At 40.7% G+C, this 18,873-nt stretch overlaps 1 protein-coding gene across 19 annotated transcripts in view; it reads left to right on the forward strand.

Moving 5' to 3' along the window:
• Positions 1–18,873, forward strand: part of DMD (dystrophin) — a 1,901,967-nt gene that overhangs the window by 1,392,293 nt on the left and 490,801 nt on the right. For all 19 annotated transcript variants that reach the window (XR_008319265.1, XM_053308495.1, XM_053308494.1 and 16 more), the window contains one exon: positions 9,304–9,421. Coding sequence is in view for 18 of the 19 variants with exons in the window: in XM_053308495.1 (XP_053164470.1) it covers positions 9,304–9,421 (118 nt within the window). In the remaining variant the exon portion in view is untranslated. The remainder of the gene's footprint in view (positions 1–9,303; positions 9,422–18,873) is intronic.

An 18,873-nucleotide genomic window follows, 5' to 3' on the forward strand; every position in this document is an offset into this window, starting at 1 on the left:
TGTCAACTGCCATGCCAACTACACCTCCCTCCCACCTGCAAGGCAATGGGTTACTACTCACTTTGTGTTCTAGGATTTTTTTCAAGTGTTTAGGCTCTTTGGTGTCTAAGAATGAATCATAAAATATAAACTGAGTACCCAGTGGCTTGTGGGTTGGGAGGTAGTTGGAACATGGGATGCTACTAATTCCCCACTCCCACCTGCAAAGCAGTGGGGTCAAAATGTACAGAAGAAATGAAGGTGTGTAATGAAGACACAAAAGAATCTAAACATTTCAAAAATATCTAAAAAATAAATTGAGTACCACAGTGTGTGTGTGGGGGGGGGGAGGTAGTTGACACATGGCAGTTGACAGTTGGCACTGTCCAGTGATAGGCATATAATGAATCCTTATAGGGATTCATTATGAGGAAACATTATTAGACACCAAAGAATCTAAACATTTCAATATTCCTAAAAAATAAAATGAGTACCCCACTGCCTTGCAGGAGGGGGGATGGGGTGTAGTTGGCACATGGCAGTTGGCAATTAAAAAAAAAAAAAGAGTACCCCACTGCCTTGCAGGTGGGGGGTGGGGGGGATGTAGTTGGCACATGGCAGTTGATACTGTCCAGTGACAGTTAAAATGAACAGAAGAAATGAATGTGTGCAATGAATCCTCATATGGATTCAATAAGAGGAAAAGTTATTGTACACCAAAGAATCTGAACACTTGAAAAATAATGACTGCACATTTTGCTCCATAGCTTCACTTCTACAAGGGCTAGAGCTTAGCTTTAAAAAGAAAGAAAGAAAGAAAGAAAGAAAGAAAGCTGGGGATCCATATTAGGGTTAAGATATGATGATGTTGAATCCCCATTATTTCCTATGGTGGCTATGTTCAGAATCAGTAAAAACTAAAAAAAATTCATTAAAAATCAACCAAGTGTCCCACTGCCTTGAAATCTGGGTGGTAGGTGGCACCCATGTGGACCTACCTACCATTGGTGCCCCTACAACCTTGTTAAGTGATTCAAATTGATACAAATCTGAATCAAATCAAAACAAATACAAACCAAATCTTGGGTGATTTGGACACAAAACAAATCAGGGGTGAATCAAAAAAATTGATTTGTGCACATCCTTATATAAACATGCACAAAGCAATCCTGTACTTCAGCTAAGATGACTGCTGCTGCACCAGAGCTTCCACAAGTTTGCATCCTAATCTTTCTCTCTCTCAGCATCAGAGATAAAAACACAATAATCGCACTTAAAAGCGGGACAGAGTAGCAACAATTGTACCAACAATTATGGCCCCTCCCACAAATTGTAGCATAATTGTAGCAACAATTATGCTCCCTCCCACAAAGTCTATAGCAACTCTGTCACTACAGATCACAGCTTCGCTCCTGGCAATGACCCCATATCCCTCCATGCACTGAAGGTGTGAATCCTCACATAGTGATGGTGGGACTATTTGTTTATTTATTTTTATTCGATTTCTATACCGCCCTTCCAAAAATGGCTCAAGGCGGTTTACACAGAGAAATAACAAATACATAAGGTAAACTAAATGGATCCCTGTCCCCAGAGGGCTCACAATCTAAAAAGAAACATAAGATAGAAACCAGCAACAGTCACTGGAGGTACTGTGCTGGGGGTGGATAGGGCCAGTTACTCTCCCCCTGCTAAATAAAGAGAATCACCACATTAAAAGGTGCCTCTTTGCCAAGTTAGCAGGAGACTATCATAATGACATTACGATAACCCATCATTTAACTTCTCCCACACATAAGGCACAAGCCTATTGCCAAAAAGAGCTCACTGTCCCTTTTCCAGCAATGTTAATATCAAAGCCCAGCAATGAGGATGTTAGCAGCTGTTGCTTGCAGCCAAAAGCACCAAGGCCTTCGTCTGACAAGGGCTGAATCCCATAGCAGTGCAAGCAGTAGCAGCCTGAAAAGTGCCACCTTTTTCTAAAGAAAATTTCAGGACATGCAAAGAGGAAGGATGGCCCTTCTAACCAGAAATGCTCAGCCAGCTCCATTGCCAGCTCCATCCAGGAGATGGGAGGAAGCCTGCACATAGAACCATAGTAACTGTCCGTCACCTCAGAAGGTTTCAAGACCTACAGTTATTCCACACAAACAATGCTAATAACACTGGATACAACATTTTAGTATGTGAAGGGAACAAGCTGTTTAGAAGGTAGAGGGAAAGGAGCCACTTGTACAGGGACGAATGCATACTACATTAGCACATTCACAAGAAATAATCCCATGAACTTCCTGATAACTCAGTAGGAAAAAACACTGCACTGGGTAATAGGGATGTGCAAGCTCCAGCATCCAGCTGGTTTGGTGGTGGTGGGGTTACCTTTAAGGAGCAGGAAGGGTGTCCTTACCCCTGCCGCATTTCCCCTACCAGCACTCTTGCCTAAATCAATGGCATGAGGCGGCAGCATACCTCATTGCCACCCCAGTCATCGTCAAACCAGAAGTGCCCAATGTGCATGCGTGCACATGCATGTCGGGCACTTCTTGGTTGACACTGACCAGGGTGGCAAGGCGGCCCGCTGCTGTCCCATGCCAGTGATTTTGGCATGAATGCTGGTGGGGGAAATGTGGTGGTGGTGGGTAAGGAAACCCTCCCTGCTCCTTAAGGGTAACCGCCCCCCTGCAGCCGACCGCCAGACCAGTTTGTAGGTCCAGAAAAGGACCTCCGAACTGGTTTGTGCACATCCCTACTGGGTAATAAGGATTTGAATCCTACTCAGGAATTTGGAAATACAGTCAATGCAATGTAAAGCTCACCTTTCAGGATTCTGTCTGGCAACAATATTATTAAATGGTAGGAAAGGAGGCAGCAGGAATAAAACACAACCCTACAATTTAACCGATCAACACTCTATTTGCTCCACACTAAGCTTGTTACAATTGTAGCAAGGGACTTCTCAGAACAAACTGTAACACAGCCATAAGAGCAAACCGAGGAGAAGCTTATGATGGAGGCCTTTGTTGTATCTCAGTGGTCTGACTGTGTGACACCCCCTCCTCCCTGTCCACCTAGCCCCATGCAAAGGAAAATCCAAGCCATACAGCCTGGTACCAAAGAAGACTTATGTGGACTTGTAGCTCACTGGAAAAGCACATCTCACTAAATAAGAGCCTGCTTGCCGTCCAGTCTCTGACTATGAGCTGCTAGAAGAAAATACATTCTTCCTTTGCTGAGCTCCTTCTCTTTCCTAAAGTGAGGCCCTTGAAGTCTGAGTTAGAGCAGTGGAGCTGGGATTCCTGGTGAATGTTTTTATCTAGTGATTTAAGGAACTTATAAGGGATTCTAAGAAGGCATGTTCTTCTATTAACTTTCAGCATAAATTTGAGATAAGGGAGAAATTCAGGGGTGGGGAAATCTGATGCAGTTTTGGTGGGGACAATAAATTCAGTTGTTGCAGCATTTCTCCCTCTCCGTCCTTTTCTTTGGGGCAGAGGTAGCAGCAGCAGCACTGGATACACTGGGGCTCTTTCCTGTGCCTATATCCAGTAACTAGAAAAATTTCTAGTGCTACCATTGCTGCTGCCACCCACAAAGTTACAGCAATGCTATCTCAAATACAGGATTAGTCTGACAGTGTATTAAAAATCCCACTTCATTAAACCATAATTGTTGCTTAGAAAGATAAATGTTATGCAGAACAGCAAATTTTCTTAAAGTTCTGATGAATTTGTGTGCAATTAGCAATATTGCTTTCTTTTCCTCTCTTCAAAAGTGAATTTTAGGTACCAATGGAGTTATCTATTTGTTTCTAATATAATGCATAATTGGAATCTCTGGAGACAGACGTAGTTATGCTCAGCAAGATTCACTTTGCAGCAGTAAACATTTCCCTAGGCTAATTTTTAACCATCCACCTGTCAAGACTATAGTTTCCATCTATATAAATCTAAGTTTAATTATTGCTTCTCTTTGTTTAAAGTTTAGTATCATCATATATGGCTTCAAGGCTAAGTCATGTATAATATATTTTATCACTGATGAACTTTAAGATGATTTAAGCAGATTCAGGTCATTTTGCTTGTTAATTATGTTTAAATCTTTGCTCAGTTATAAACCTATCTTTAATAATAAGGTAATCTGTTCTTATTATTGCAAATACATCACAGTTTTCTCATGATATTATTTTGCTGAATACTTCTTAGCCAGTCAGAGGGAATTTTAAGGACAAACTGAATCTAAGTAATATATTTTAGATATTCTATGTAAGATATGCTCTTATCTTAAATTAGTATTGTAATGGTCTTACAACTGTACAAGAGCTAGAATCTTCTAGATCTTTACATTCATCTAATTTGAGTAAGTAAGCTGAAGAAGTATTCTGGCGTAAGAAAAACTACAAGGAAATCTTACTTGAAGGGAACTACATTTCCTTTTGATTTTTTGGAACAAACAATGAGGCTGTTCTCATCATGACCAAATGAGGTTCAATGTTGGCAAGTGTAAAGTGATGCACATTGGTATGAAAACCCCCAACTTCAAGTATAGGTTGATGGGATATGAGCTGTCAGTGACTGGCCAGATGAGGGATCCTGGGTTTGTGACAGACAGCTTGTTGAAAGTGTCGATTCAATGGGTGCCAGCTGTGAAAAAGGCCAATTACATGCCAGGGATTATTAGGAAGGGAATTGAAAATACAAGTGCTAATATTATAATGCCCTTATACAAAACTATGGTGTGGCCACACCTGGAGTACTGCATACAATTCTGATCACTACATCTAAAAAAGGACATTGTAGAACTGGAAAAGTTGCAGAAGAGGGCAACCAAGATGATCAGGAGCCTAGAGCACCTTTTTAATGAGGCAAGGCCTGGGACTATTTAGTTTAGAAAAAAAGACCACCGCAGGGAGACATGATAGAGGTCCATAAAACTATGAATGGTGTGGAGAAAGTGGAGAGAGAGAAATTCTTCTCCCTCTCACTTAATAGTAGAACCAGGGGTCATCCCATGAAATTGATTGCCAGGAAATTTTGGACCAACAAATGAAAGTAATTTTTCACACAACGCATAATCAACTTGTGGAATTTCCTGCCACAAAATGTGGTGTCATCCAATATCCTGGATGACTTTAAGAGGGGTTTGGATAACTTCATGGAGGAGAGATCTATCAATGGCTACTAGTCGGAGGGCAATAGGCCACCTCCAGCCTCAAAAGCAGGATGTTTCTGAGTACCAGTTGCAGGGGAGTAACAGCAGGACAGAAGGCATGCCCTCAACTTCTGCCTATAGGTTCCAGTGGCTTCTGGAGAGCCACTGTGTGAAACAGGATGCTGGACTAGATGGGCCTTGGGCCTGATCCAGCTGGGCTGTTATATTCTTATGACCAGCCTAACCCAGCCTGGGGTAGCCCAGCTGGGGTTAGGCTGGTCATGAGGAGCGGTAGGATCCATCTGCTCCCTGGCTGCCTAACCCTTAAAAGAAAACAGGCGCTTAGCCAAGGATAAGTATTCTGGCATAAGTACGGACACTTGCGCCCTTAACCCAGCTGCCAGGTATCATGTGTCTCCCATTTGATGGGGGAACCCTTCCTAATGCAACCCGTGTTGCATTGTGGAATTCCTGGAGGCCAAAACAACAGGTTCTGGCTCCAGATCCCTCTGCCCTGCTCTGTACTTCATGGAGCTGCACAGAGCTTGGTTGCCCTTAAGATCACTTGTCTGTGGGGAAGGTAAGGTTTATCCTGCCTTCCCCACCTCCGCCTACCTGCGCACAGTGGTGATAATGAGAATAACCTCAATGAAAAGCTACAGGTTACAGATGTTAAGACTACCCTACTATACCATTTCCAACTACTGTAGTTTGCTTTTTTCATTTTGCAATACTGGTTTTTAATGAACTAATCACTAATGTGGATCAATGATACTGTAATTGCTTTATTTCAGGAATTTAATTTATATTCCAGCAGCATGATATTCAGTGGGTGGCCTTAAGCTCATTCCTATATCTGAAAGCACGTACAGGTGAAACTCGGAAAATTAGAATATCGTGCAAAAGTCCATTAATTTCAGTAATGCAAATTAAAAGGTGAAACTGATATATGAGACAGACGCATTACATGCAAAGCGAGATAAGTCAAGCCTTAATTTTAAATAAAACAGCTCATGAAAACCCCAAATCCACAATCTCAGAAAATTAGAATATTACATGGAACCAAGAAGACAAGGATTGAAGAATAGAACAATATCGGACCTCTGAAAAGTATAAGCATGCATATGTATTCAGTACTTGGTTTGGGCCCCTTTTGCAGCAATTACTGCCTCAATGCGGCGTGGCATGGATACTATCAGCCTGTGGCACTGATGAGGTATTATGGAAGACCAGGTTGCTTCATTAGCGGCCTCCAGCAATTCTGCATTGTTTGGTCTCATGTCTCTCATCCTTCTCTTGGCAATGCCCCATAGATTCTCTATGGGGTCAGGTCAGGCGAGTTTGCTGGCCAATCAAGCACAGTACACTGTATACTTTTCAGAGGACCAATATTGTTCTATTCTTCAATCCTTGTCTTCTTGGTTCCATGTAATATTCTAATTTTCTGAGATTGTGGATTTGGGGTTTTCATGAGCTGTACGCCATGATCATCACAATTATAACAAATTAAGGCTTGACTTATCTCGCTTTGCATGTAATGCGTCTGTCTCATATATCAGTTTCACCTTTTAATTTGCATTACTGAAATTAATGGACTTTTGCATGATATTCTAATTTTCCAAGTTTCACCTGTATACTATTATATTAATACTTGGCCAAATTGCCAAATCTCAGAGCGCACAATTGAGCCTGACTTATCATGACAGTGGGCATGTTGTGCAAAGTAGAGTCCTGCAATTCCAAACCCAACATCTTTAACTTTCTTCAAATCTGGTTTCCAATTTTGGGGTTGAAATCACAAATAGGATAGAATATTTGTAGGTTTGTACAACACACCTAATATTGGCATTCCCCTCCTGATACTAGAAGTAGGATTCACATACATACACTCCAGAAACTGGCAGTTTAGCCAAGCTGCAACATCACTTAATGCATGAAGCCACCCTAACTGAAGAAATATTGATTGATTGATTGATTGATTGATTGATTAAGTGACGTCAAGTCTGTGTCGACCCTTAGCGACCACATAGATAGATTCTCTCCAGGATGATCTGTCTTCAGCTTGGCCTTTATGGTCTTTAGTGGTGCATTCATTGCTGTCATAATCAAGTCCATTCACCTTGCTGCTGGTCTTCTTCTATTTCCTTCAACTTTCCCCAGCATTATGGACTTCTCAAGGGAGCTGGATTTTCGCATAATGTGTCCAAAGTATGATAGTTTGAGCTTGGTCATTTGTGCCTCGAGTGAAAATTCTGGATTGATTTGTTCTATGATTTCCTGGCTGTCCATGGTATCCTCAAAAGTCTTCTCCAGCACCAAAGTTCAAAAGTGTCAGTGTTTCTTCTATCTTGCTTCAAAGTCTAGCTTTAGCATCCATAGAGTGTCATGGGAAAAACCATTATTTGAATGATTCTAATCTTTGTAGGTATAGACACATCACAGCATCTAAATATCCTTTCCTTCGTTGCAACCCTACCAAGTGCTAGTCTGCAGCGTATTTCTTGACTACTGGATCCTTTACTGTTGATGGTCCATCCTAAAAGGCAGAAGTGCTCCACCACTTCAATGTCTTCATTGTCAATTCTGACACTGGTTGCTATACCCGTTGTCATTAGTTTAGTCTTATTTACATTTAGTTCCCTTATTCTTTATCCATATGTCCACTTAGTTTTGGAATTGTTCACATTTTTTTCTTCCTTAGCCAAATCACATTATGCACATTCAGTTGCTGACTTCAGCAATTTGTTCCATATCTCAAGCATACTTTTGTGTAAAAAACTATAAAAGTTAGGAACCTTAAAATTGGATTTCCCTTGAGCAGTCACTATCCACAAATGTGGAAAATGTCTTCAAAGTCAGTGGAATTACTTTTATATTTTAAAAAAACCCCAGAAATATTTGCTAGAGGATCACATCTTTTCATGATTCTGACACTTCCCAAAACTACATTACTTAAATGTATTGGCTATGAAAGCTAGAGTGACCAGAAACAACAAAACTGCATTCCTTCAAATAGGTTTAAAGTCTTGATACGACTATAGTCTGATAGGCTGTATTTATCATTGTATTGCTGGAGTTTTCCAATATAGAGTTGTAAAAGAATCAGTCTTCTTGGATTGCTATACTGCTTTAGCATTTCTTCCTTTTAAGAAAAAGAAAGTGTTTATTAGATTTTCTTAGGCTGTGTTCTTACAAGCACAAAGATCCTGGTTCAAAAGTTAAATGAAGGTTAAGCGGAGTGATTTGGTCAAGATTACCCTGAAATTCTGCATTCTCACAATCAGCTCCACAGAGCTCATTGATCTTGATTAACATTTTAATCAGGGTCCTTGTGATTCTGAATATGCAACCTTCATATCAAATCTTTAATACCTGTTTATAATAACTGCTCCCAACCTCACCTCTCCAGTTAGTGTAACACATTAACAATGTATTCCTATAAATGATAAATCATTTCTCTACTATTGTGGTAATAGAATGAGAGAAATAGCGTAAGTGAAGATGACAGTGATGGAGAATCTTGGGTGATTAGAAAGTTTGCAAACATTTTTACAGCTAGAATTACTCAAATGAAATGTATCATTTTTAACCTCATGGCTTGTATAACTAGTCATCTTAGTTCTCAAAGTTTGGATCTGAATTAAAGCACAATAGACTGGATGGCTTCTCATTGCATATAGTGCCTTTAGATAATCACCTGACTAATTTGCTACTATGCTTAGTGCTGAAATATTGCTAATTAAGGTTCTTCATTCAAACATTTGACTAGCTTGCTAATGCACTTGATGCTGGGCTGTTGCACACCTTTCCTCATTCTGTAAATTTGCTTAATTTCACATCTTGCACAGAAAGCTTTTTGGCTATAGTTGATATATTGCCATAGTGGGACATTTATCTACAACTATGAATATGTGATTTTTCACCCTAAGTATTGAAGTAATCGATATTCATTGCATCTCTAGTAAATAAAATGTATTGCATCAGTCAGTCCTCATAACTGTCTATAGAATATAGTGTAATCATGTACACTTTTATTTTGTCTTCCTTCTTTTCACAAAAGCTCACAGAAGTGACTATTGTTGATGCTGTTCTGCTTCATTAGTTCTAGGAGACTTGATCCATGGTTTTTTTGAATGCAGACAAATGATGTATATTTTAAAAATTTCATTCTTTTAGGCAACAATACAGGACTTGGAACAAAGGCGTCCACAACTTGAAGAGTTAATAACAGCAGCACAGAATCTGAAAAACAAAACTAGCAATCAAGAGGCTCGAACCGTGATTACTGATCGGAGTAAGTAGTGAACTTTCTGCTCATTAAAGGGTCATGACAAATAGAAGAACAGTGTCCACCATTATAAGCATCAAAATTCTATTGCTTATAAATATGACAGCTGTTGAGATAATATTTGAAACTTGGTGTACGTGATCTACTTGATGAGGTCTACAAATGTGCTTGATGGCAAGGAGATCTGATAAAATTGCCATAGTTACAAGTTTAAAAGTGCTGAAAATTAACACCTTCCCCTCCGATCTTTAGAGCAGTGCAGCTTATAATTCTTGCAAATTTTATTGAAAATGATGGAGGTAATTTGTCGGGCTAGTCTAGGAGGAGTGCCTTTTAATGTTTCAAGCAACAGTTCAAAGGTTATTAAGGTTTTCTGCCCCATTAAAGCCTGTGTAACTAACAAGGGCTGGCGAAGTTAAGCCAAGCGTTACTGTTTTGATAGTGAAGCCAGAATGCTGAGACCTTTTGTCAGTACACAGAGTGGCACAGGGACTCAGCCATTGGATGCTATTGCAAATGCAATGCCTGTTCTGTTAGTTATGGAATATGAACTCAGGGAACAGGGGAGGGACATGGAATGTACAGGTGGGGGAAGCCAAGTGGGAAGTAAGAGCACTCTGGGGAAGAAGTATTGATGATTTAAAGGGTGCATGGAATGATGGGAAAACATGTGCACTGAGGGAAACACATGCAAACACAAACATCCAACATACAGTATACAGAAACACACACATGCAACACAAACAATATGTTCGTGCACCACACATATACAGACACAAAAAACACACACAGAGAGAAATGCAACACAAACATTCAACACACAAACATGCATTCCACAAACACACATGTACAACACAAAACAAAGTATTGACAACAAACAACATACAAATACAGGCATAAACACAAACACACGCAACAATGCACAAGGACACATGCAGCGCAAACATGGAACTCAAACACAGGCACACACACACCAAGACACATACACATAAACACCCAGCACACAGGCACATGTATGCAACATACAGAAATGCTCTCACACAATACAAGATACAATTTCACACAAACACACAAATGCATGCCATGCACAAACACACCTGTGAAATGAGCATAGTTTTGTAACATGCACAAGCACTCATGTGCACAACAAATATATGCAGCACAAACATACACATACCACAAACACAAAAGACACAAATGAACACAAAGACAAATGCAAATGCATGTACACAGCACCAACACAAACATATTGTCCTGTAAACCGCCCAGAGAACTTGCATTTTGGGCGGTATATACATGTATTAATTAATTAATTAATTAAGCAAATACACAAATACAACACAAATGCATAAACAAACACACAACATCAATGTGCATATGCATACAGCTACAAATGCACAAACACATTCACACAACACACACACACACAAACACATGCACACCACACGTAGACACACAAAAGACTCCACACAAATGCACAACAGTAACACACAAATGCACAAACACATGCCATGCACAACAGGTTCAACATGCACAAACTCATGTTGTATTGTGATTGGATCCTGTCGGATCTGGAACCAGAGATTAGTTTTGGGTCCTTTGGACCCTTCAGAATTCCAGTATCAATTTCAGAATCCATTTTTTACAAAATCTATGACAATCCCCATTCAAGTCTATGGAGGAAGTAAAAGAACATCACCAAAAAACCCCACACACAAACACCTAAAAAGGGAGTTCTGAAAGTTGCCCCACAATTAGGTAAGGATGACCAGATTCTGTGTATTTAATTATAGTGAATCCAACCATCCGTAATTTTTATATTAATGTTTTTAAGTAACCCAGAAATTGTACTCACAGACAATCATGGAAGAAAAGTAATATAACATTCAAGAATCCACTTTATTTTTAAAATTGTAGGTAAAATAACTGGTTTTTGTTTTAAATTAAAGAGAGGATTGCCTCAGGTGAAAGACCATAGGTACAAAGTTTCCCGACACAGTTCTCCCACCAGCTCGAGCAGTGCCTATCCAATGATAACAAGGGAAGGAGACCAGAGGGCAATAGGTTGATTCTTATTCTGGAAATAAATGCATGAGCACGCTGGCGGACAGATAAATGGCATGATTGTCCGCCCCCAGCTGTGATTGGGGAGCAGACTCCCACTGCCACTTGGAGCCCTGGAATTTTTTAGAATTCCCTGGACAATATCAGATAATTCTCGACCAAAAAAGGCTTCCCTATTTCAGATTGAGATTATCTCTGATATCCTCCAGAATGGCCCATATTGGGCCATTACCAGAATTCCGGGCCCTAATGATTAGTTTCCTCTGAGGGTGCTTTAGATAATTTTCCCATCAAAAACCCTCCAACCAGCTGTTTTCCTATCCCTGGGGAAGAATCCCCATATTTTTTGCTCATTGAACCAGCTGGTGGGACCAGTTTTGATGAGAAAAGTTGCCTAAGGCTTTTGGAGTTCTTTGAGATTGTCAACAGCTGTGTTGAAAAAGGTGATCCAGTTGGCATAGTATACTTGGACTTTCAAAAAGCTTTTGACAAAGTTCCTTATCTAAGACTCTTGAGTAAACTTAGCAGTCATGGGATAAGAGGACAGCTTCATGTGTGGATCGGTAACTGGTTGAAGTACAGGAAACAGAAGGTATAAATAGACAGTTTTCTCAATGGAGGAAAGTAAGAAGTAGGGTCCCCCAGGGATTTGTACTGGGACCAGTGCTTTTCAACTTATTCATAAATGATCTAGAAGTTGGGGTAAGCAGTGTGGTGGCCAAATTTGTAGATGACACCAAACTATTTAGGGTAGTGAAATCCAAAAGAGATTGTGAGGAGCTCCAAAAGGATCTCTCCAGACTGGGGTAGTAGGCGACAAAATGGCAAATGTTCAATGTTAGCAAGTGCAAAGTGATGCATATTGGGGCACAAACCCCAACTGCACCTATACACTCATGGGTTATGAGCTGTTAGTGATTGACCAGGAGAGAGATCTTGGGACTTTGGTGCAGCTTGTTGAAAGTGTCAACTCAATGTGCAGTAGCTGTGAAAAAGGCTAATTCCATGCCTGGAATCATTAGGAAGGGGGTTGAAAATAAAACTGCTAATATTATAATGCCCTTATACAAAATGATGGTGCAGCCTCATTTAGAGTACTGTGTACAGTTCTGGTCACCATACCTCAGAAAGGACCTTATAAAACTGGAGAAAGTGCAAAAAAGGGCAACCAAGATGATCAGGGACCTAGAGCACCTTCCTTATGAGGTAAGGCTACAACACCTGGGGCTTTTTAGTTTAGAAAGCAGACAAGAGGGGAGACATGATAGTGGTCTATAAAATCATTCATGTTGTGGAGAAAGTGGAGAGAGAGAAGTTTTTCTCCCCCTCATAACACTAGAATGCGATGAAAATGATTGCCAAGAAATTTAGGAAGTACTTTTTTTACATCATGCATAATCAGCTTGTGGAATTCTCTGCCACAGGATGTGGTGACTGCCAGCAGCTTTTCAGTCAGTCTTTATTACGGTCTTTGACCAATATCATAACATCTAAAACAATATAAAAATTTAAAGATAGCCATATTAATAACATATCCGTTCACTGGATCTATCCATTTACAAGCAAAGCATGATGAACAGAATAGGTATGAAGTTTCCCGAAACAGTTCTCCCACCAGCTCGAGTGGTGCCTAACCAATTATTTATTTATTTAATCAAATTTTTACATCGCCCCAAACTTTAGTCTCTGGGTGGTTAACAATAGCATAAAACCAGTTAAAAACATATACAGAAAATTAAAACAATTTAACAATTTGAAAATAAACCAGAGGTTAAAACCTCAAAAATTTAGGAAGTTGAGGAAGCTTGGGTGAAAAGATGGGTTTTCATATGTTTTTTTTTTAATTGCCAGAGATGGGGAGTATCGTATCTCAGCAGGGAGTTCATTCCACAATCTTGGGGCAGCAACCGAGAAGGCCTATCTCTGCGTAGTCACCAAACAAGTTGGCGGTAACTGGAGATGGACCTCCTCAGATGACCTCAGTGGGCGGTGGGGCTCGTAGTGAAGAAAACGCTTCTTTAGAACAACAAAGTTTGTTTGCAGGCTTCTTTAGAAGTGGTCTAATGATTGCCTCCTTAAGACAGGGAGGCATCCTGCCCTCCCTCAGAGAAGCATTTATGATTTCCTCCAGGCTGTGTACAACAGCCTCCCTGCTAGATAGAACAAGCCATGTTGGACAAGGGTCAAGAGAACAAGTGGTAGGCCTCACCGCTCCAAGGAGCTTGTCCACATCCTCAGGAGTCACAAACTGAAACTGATCCAGTTGAATCGCATAAGAGGAGTTGTTAATCCTCCCATTAATTGTGGAGTCTCCATCTAGGTCGGCCCGAATCCGAGAGATTTTATCTGCGAAAAACTCTTTAAACATATCACAGCAGGTAACAAGGGAAGGAAACCAGAGGGCAATAAGTTGATTCTTGTCCAATTTTTTAGTATTAGATACTAAATACTAAATACTGGTGTCTATCGAGATAACACCCAGTTCCAGTCTCAGAGTGGCATTAGAAATACCTTTGGGGGTCATAAATAATGTTCTTAAGAACCTGGCTTGGACCTGCTCCAAGAGGGAATAGTTAACATAGGGTTCCAGCTGTGCCCCATATAAGATTTGAGCCATCAACTTCACCTTGAATAAGTTGATGGCAGCTGGAATGAACATTCCTCCTTGCTGCCTGTGGAAGCTGAGAGTTGCGGATTCACTTCTCTGAGCCTGAGAAGCAGCATAACATGTTGGGCAGTCTTCATCCCAGATTCCTGAAATACGGCCCCCAATACTTAAAACATTTAACTTGCTCTATATCATGATTGTCAATCCTCCATTTATATTTTTTTCTTCCTATTGGAGAAGGCCAAGATTTTAGTTTTCTGATAATTAATATCCAGTTGCTTTTCTTTGAAATAGAAGGCTAAGGCCTTAAGAGCTCTTTATATCCCCGCTTGTGACTGGGACAAAATGACATCATCTGAATATAAACGTACAGAAAACCATCTGTCTGCCAACTTTGGGGTGTGGATATCTAAGCCCTACAGGCAGTTGATTAAAGAGTTTACATAGATGTTGAAAAATGAACTGGCCAGAATGCACCCCTGTTTGACCCTGCTAGATGTCCTAATAGGCCTAGATAACTGGCCCTGCCGATTGTATCTCACTCTAAGGCTTGTATTGTCATACAATTTGATCAGCAGCAACAAGAGCTTCTTATCAATAGAGGTGCTACGGAACCTGGACCATATGCGTACTCTACAAATTGAATCGACCACTGCTTTAAATTCTATAAATGTAGCAAATAAGGTAGATTAGGGGGATCTTGTATATTTCTCAACTAAATGTTGTATGACAAGACAGTAGTCAAATGTAGAAAGCCCTGGTCTAAAACCTGCCTGCTCATCTTCCAGGAATTGCTCTGCTGCAACCAATCCATGAGTTTCTGATGTAATAGCCTAGCATACATGTTGCTAATAATATTAATTAGGCTTATGGGTCTGTAAGTAGATAGAACATTTCTATTACCCTTTTAGAAGATAGGTGGGTAAATAAGGCTGCCAACACTTGTGCCCACCACTTGGGATTTGCCTTGATAATCTCAGCTGAGATAAAAATCATTTCCAAGGGCTTTGCCACTCTTAAGTTGATCAATGTTGTTTGGCCTCTGCAGTCGATACTGTGGGCCAGTCCTGAATACTTTTAAGTGAGAGCTCTGACTCAGGGTTGGGATGATTGGCACTACCAAAAGGTGCATTAAAATGTTCCTCCCTTACTGTAGCTGGAATGCAGCAAGTCAGGGATGTCGAGTCCCGACCAGAGCAACCCGAAATAATTCGCCAAAATAAAGAAGAGTTTTTAAGTTTGGCTGCTTCTACCAGCTGTTGCCAAGATTGCTCCAAAGCTAGTCTTTTTTCTTTTCTTTTCTTTTTTTTTGCCCAGCAGTGATTTATACTGTCTTTTTGCATCCTTTATAATCTGCCTGGACTCAGATGAGGGATCCCTCCTATGTTAAATAAAAATGTCAATTAACTCCCTCTTTGCAGTGCAACATTTATAGTCAAACCATCCTTTGGATCTGAATCTGTTCTGCAGTGGCTTACATGTACTTCTCATAATGAATACCTGCAACTTTTCAATAAGGGTTTAATAGAGATCCAAGACAGAACCCAAAGGAAGGTCTGCTTCAGCATTCACCATTGCTAAAGGCAGTGAGGCACCCTCCTCCGAGTTCATCCAACTGCTCACCAGTTCACTAATTTTGTCCACACGACCTAATTCTAAGGGGCCCAGCTTCCTCTAAAGCATCAATTCTGGGCAGTAGCTGGCAATTCCCCTACTAAAACCTCAATGGGAGAACCACTGGGGACACCTGTTGAATTCACATGCAGGTCAATTGGAAGCATTAAAGGCACTGGATGTTGGCTCAGCCCTAACAAGGGGTCAGAGGCTTGTAGTGAGGGCAGATTTCCAGGGTTTAAGATCAAAGACGAGGAGTGAATAGGTTGCTCGTGGAAATCCTGCAAGGTCTCTACCTTGCCATGTGATAGATGGATGTTCACTTCCTGTTCACATGCCTCCTGAGCCAAAGGCGTAGTCAAATCTGCCTCCTGTATAGCATCCAAACCTGGCTGCAGATATAATGGACAGATTTCTATTTCATAGTCATGCTGGGCAATCGGTTGTCTCTTTGTAATATCCAATGGACTTGCGTGGTTATCTCTAGGGACCAAATTTTCAGACAGGACCTCCTTTAATGCCTCTCCCTCAGTAAGGGTTGCCTGTGTCTGTTCCACCGCATCTGCATAGCTAGGTGAAATGCATTCAGCTACACAGCCTGATGTAATCAAATCTGTATGATGGCAGCGCCCTCTTATAAGTTCAGACGCAAGGATATTTGAAGATGGTTCTTTGGAAGGGTGAACTTCGCCTGGTGGATTTGCCGCTCTGTTTATAACTTTTGATTCCAGATGTTGTGGGGAGACATCTGAATCAGTTAAATCAAATAAACAGCTCCTTGTTTCCATAGGACTTATGATTGAATGCTTTCTTAGGTAGCGGGTATTATTTAATGCTACTGTCATTGCAGTTTACTTGTTTATCTGCTGAATTGAATCAGCCGCTGGCTGAGTACTAATGACTTGGACATTCTGAGTCAGAGAATTTTTGTCTGCCCAATTTGCCAATTCACTTGCACTCTGTTTGGCTATGGGATCTGGTTAGCTAATTGGCCTGGATGACTTTAAGAGGGTTTAATTCATGAAGGACAAGTCTATCAATGGCTACTAGTCTGAGGGCAATAGGTCACCTCCAGCCACAGAGGCAGGATGCTTTTCAATACCAGTTGCAGGGGAGCAACAGTAGGAGAGAGGACATGCCCTCAGCTCTTGCCTGTGGGCTTCCCAGAGGCACCTGGTCAGGCACTGTGTGAAACAGGATGCTGGACTAGCTAGGCCTGTAACCTGATCCAGCAGGGCTGTTCTTATGTTCTTAAGGGGAAAGGTTAAGCTGCCACTCCCGAGTCCCTTCTCATACTATTCATTTTATAGATTCCTGTGGCTGCATCTCAATAAACAAGAAGCTATGTCATAACACTGATCTCATCTCTCACAGCAATTCATTTGTTTTTGTCCTCAATTCTATTCATTTTGAAACTCTTATAACTCTGAAAGTGCATAGTACATAATATTTAAAAGATCACAATAAACATAATTTAATTTTTTTCCTGATTATTTGGCTGATTCCTTTGCATGTGATGGTACCATTAAGAAGTGCGCTGTTTTCAAAAGTAGTTAATGGCTGTATTTGGTTTATAACTGAAAATCCATACGGCTATGACTCTCTGCCTCTCAATTTAATGAAATATTCCCAGAGTATTTGATCTTTGGAGACTTAAGTTGATGAAAGTTCTACTAGGGTTGGTTATTTTTCTTTGCCATGCATTAATCTCCAAACAGCATTCACAACAATAATTTATCTACTTTGGAAGCTTAATGAAATCATATTAAAACTATGTGAGAGTGACAGTTTTAGGGAAAAGGCTACTATATTTATTTAACTGATGCTATAATTTAAATTTGTGTGCTCTTTTTCTTAATATGTACAATAGATTGTCACTGAGACTGTTTATTAAAAATAGCAAACAGGTTAACAATTGAAGTGACTACCCATAACTCATCAATACTGCTTTCACTGTATATAGGAGTGGTCCCAGTATTAAAGGTCTCATATACTGGGGTAGGGTGGTGGTGGGAACTCTTAGCACACTGACAGAAAATTTGCTGTCTTTAAAGACCATTTTATACCAGAAAAAGGGCATGTGTAGATAATTTATGTTATGGTTTCCTATAAAGAGATCTGTAAACATGTTTGCTAGTTTGTCCCATGTATCAGTTCTTTATCGCCAGTGTGTCCTAGGTTAACAGATGGTAGGCATTTGTTAATCTCCACAACAACCTTGACAACAGCCTATCGTCAGTCTGACTAGCTTCTGTAAAACATTCATTCTGTTAACTGTAGGAAGATTTTGCAATGACTATAGTTTTCATAAACTTCCCCTGCTCTCCACAGGCCGGGCCAGACATCTCCTCTGCTACTTCTATGCATAGTGAGCTTGGGACTGCCTCTGGCCCCATACGTCTCCTCTCCAATCTCTCCCAATACTTTAGCCTATTCAACTGTTTTTTAAAAATAGGACTGTACACAATTACAGCACCAAAAGTGGGTTGGAAGTCCTGTCTCGGCATGTCACTCACCCCTGTGCTGTTTATGGTTACCGTGGTGTTCCTCTGAAGAGGCAAATGCCGTAACCATAATGGTGTGTGCTTCCATGATAGGCAGACTGGATCACCCTTGCTGATCATGGCAGTTTCTGCCATCACAATTAATGACATTTGCCTCTTCAGACTAATGCTGCCATATCTATGAGCAGTGCAGTGGAGGGGGTGACTAACATGCTTGGGCAGAACTTGTGGCCCTCTTTCGGTGCTGTAATCACATACAGCCGTATTTTTAAAAACATCTGAATAGGGATTATACGTTGGAGATAAATAGCAATGGGAAATTCTGCTGTGTTACAGCAGGCAACTGTCTGGGAGCCAAGGACCTGTCAGGGAGGGTGAAAGTCTCAGCTGTCTCTTGATTACCCCAGATGTGGAGATGGGACTCTGGGACTGAAAATAAAGATTATCTGAGGTCCTGGGGAGCTGCCTGAAGAGAAGTAAAAGCTCCAGTTCAAGGTGCTGTAGGCTGTGGCCCTGATAAGTCTCTCAGTGGCTGCAAATGCTACACTGGCCCCATTTCCTGATGATGAAACTTGTAGTTTTTATTGTTAGATTTGTTAGATTTATATACCGCCTTTCGCTAAAAAAATAACTCCAAGGCGGGGTTAGTTTTCTTTATTTGCCTGTGC

The sequence above is a fragment of the Hemicordylus capensis genome, chromosome 3, assembly GCF_027244095.1.
Source record: "Hemicordylus capensis ecotype Gifberg chromosome 3, rHemCap1.1.pri, whole genome shotgun sequence".
NCBI lineage: Eukaryota > Metazoa > Chordata > Lepidosauria > Squamata > Cordylidae > Hemicordylus > Hemicordylus capensis.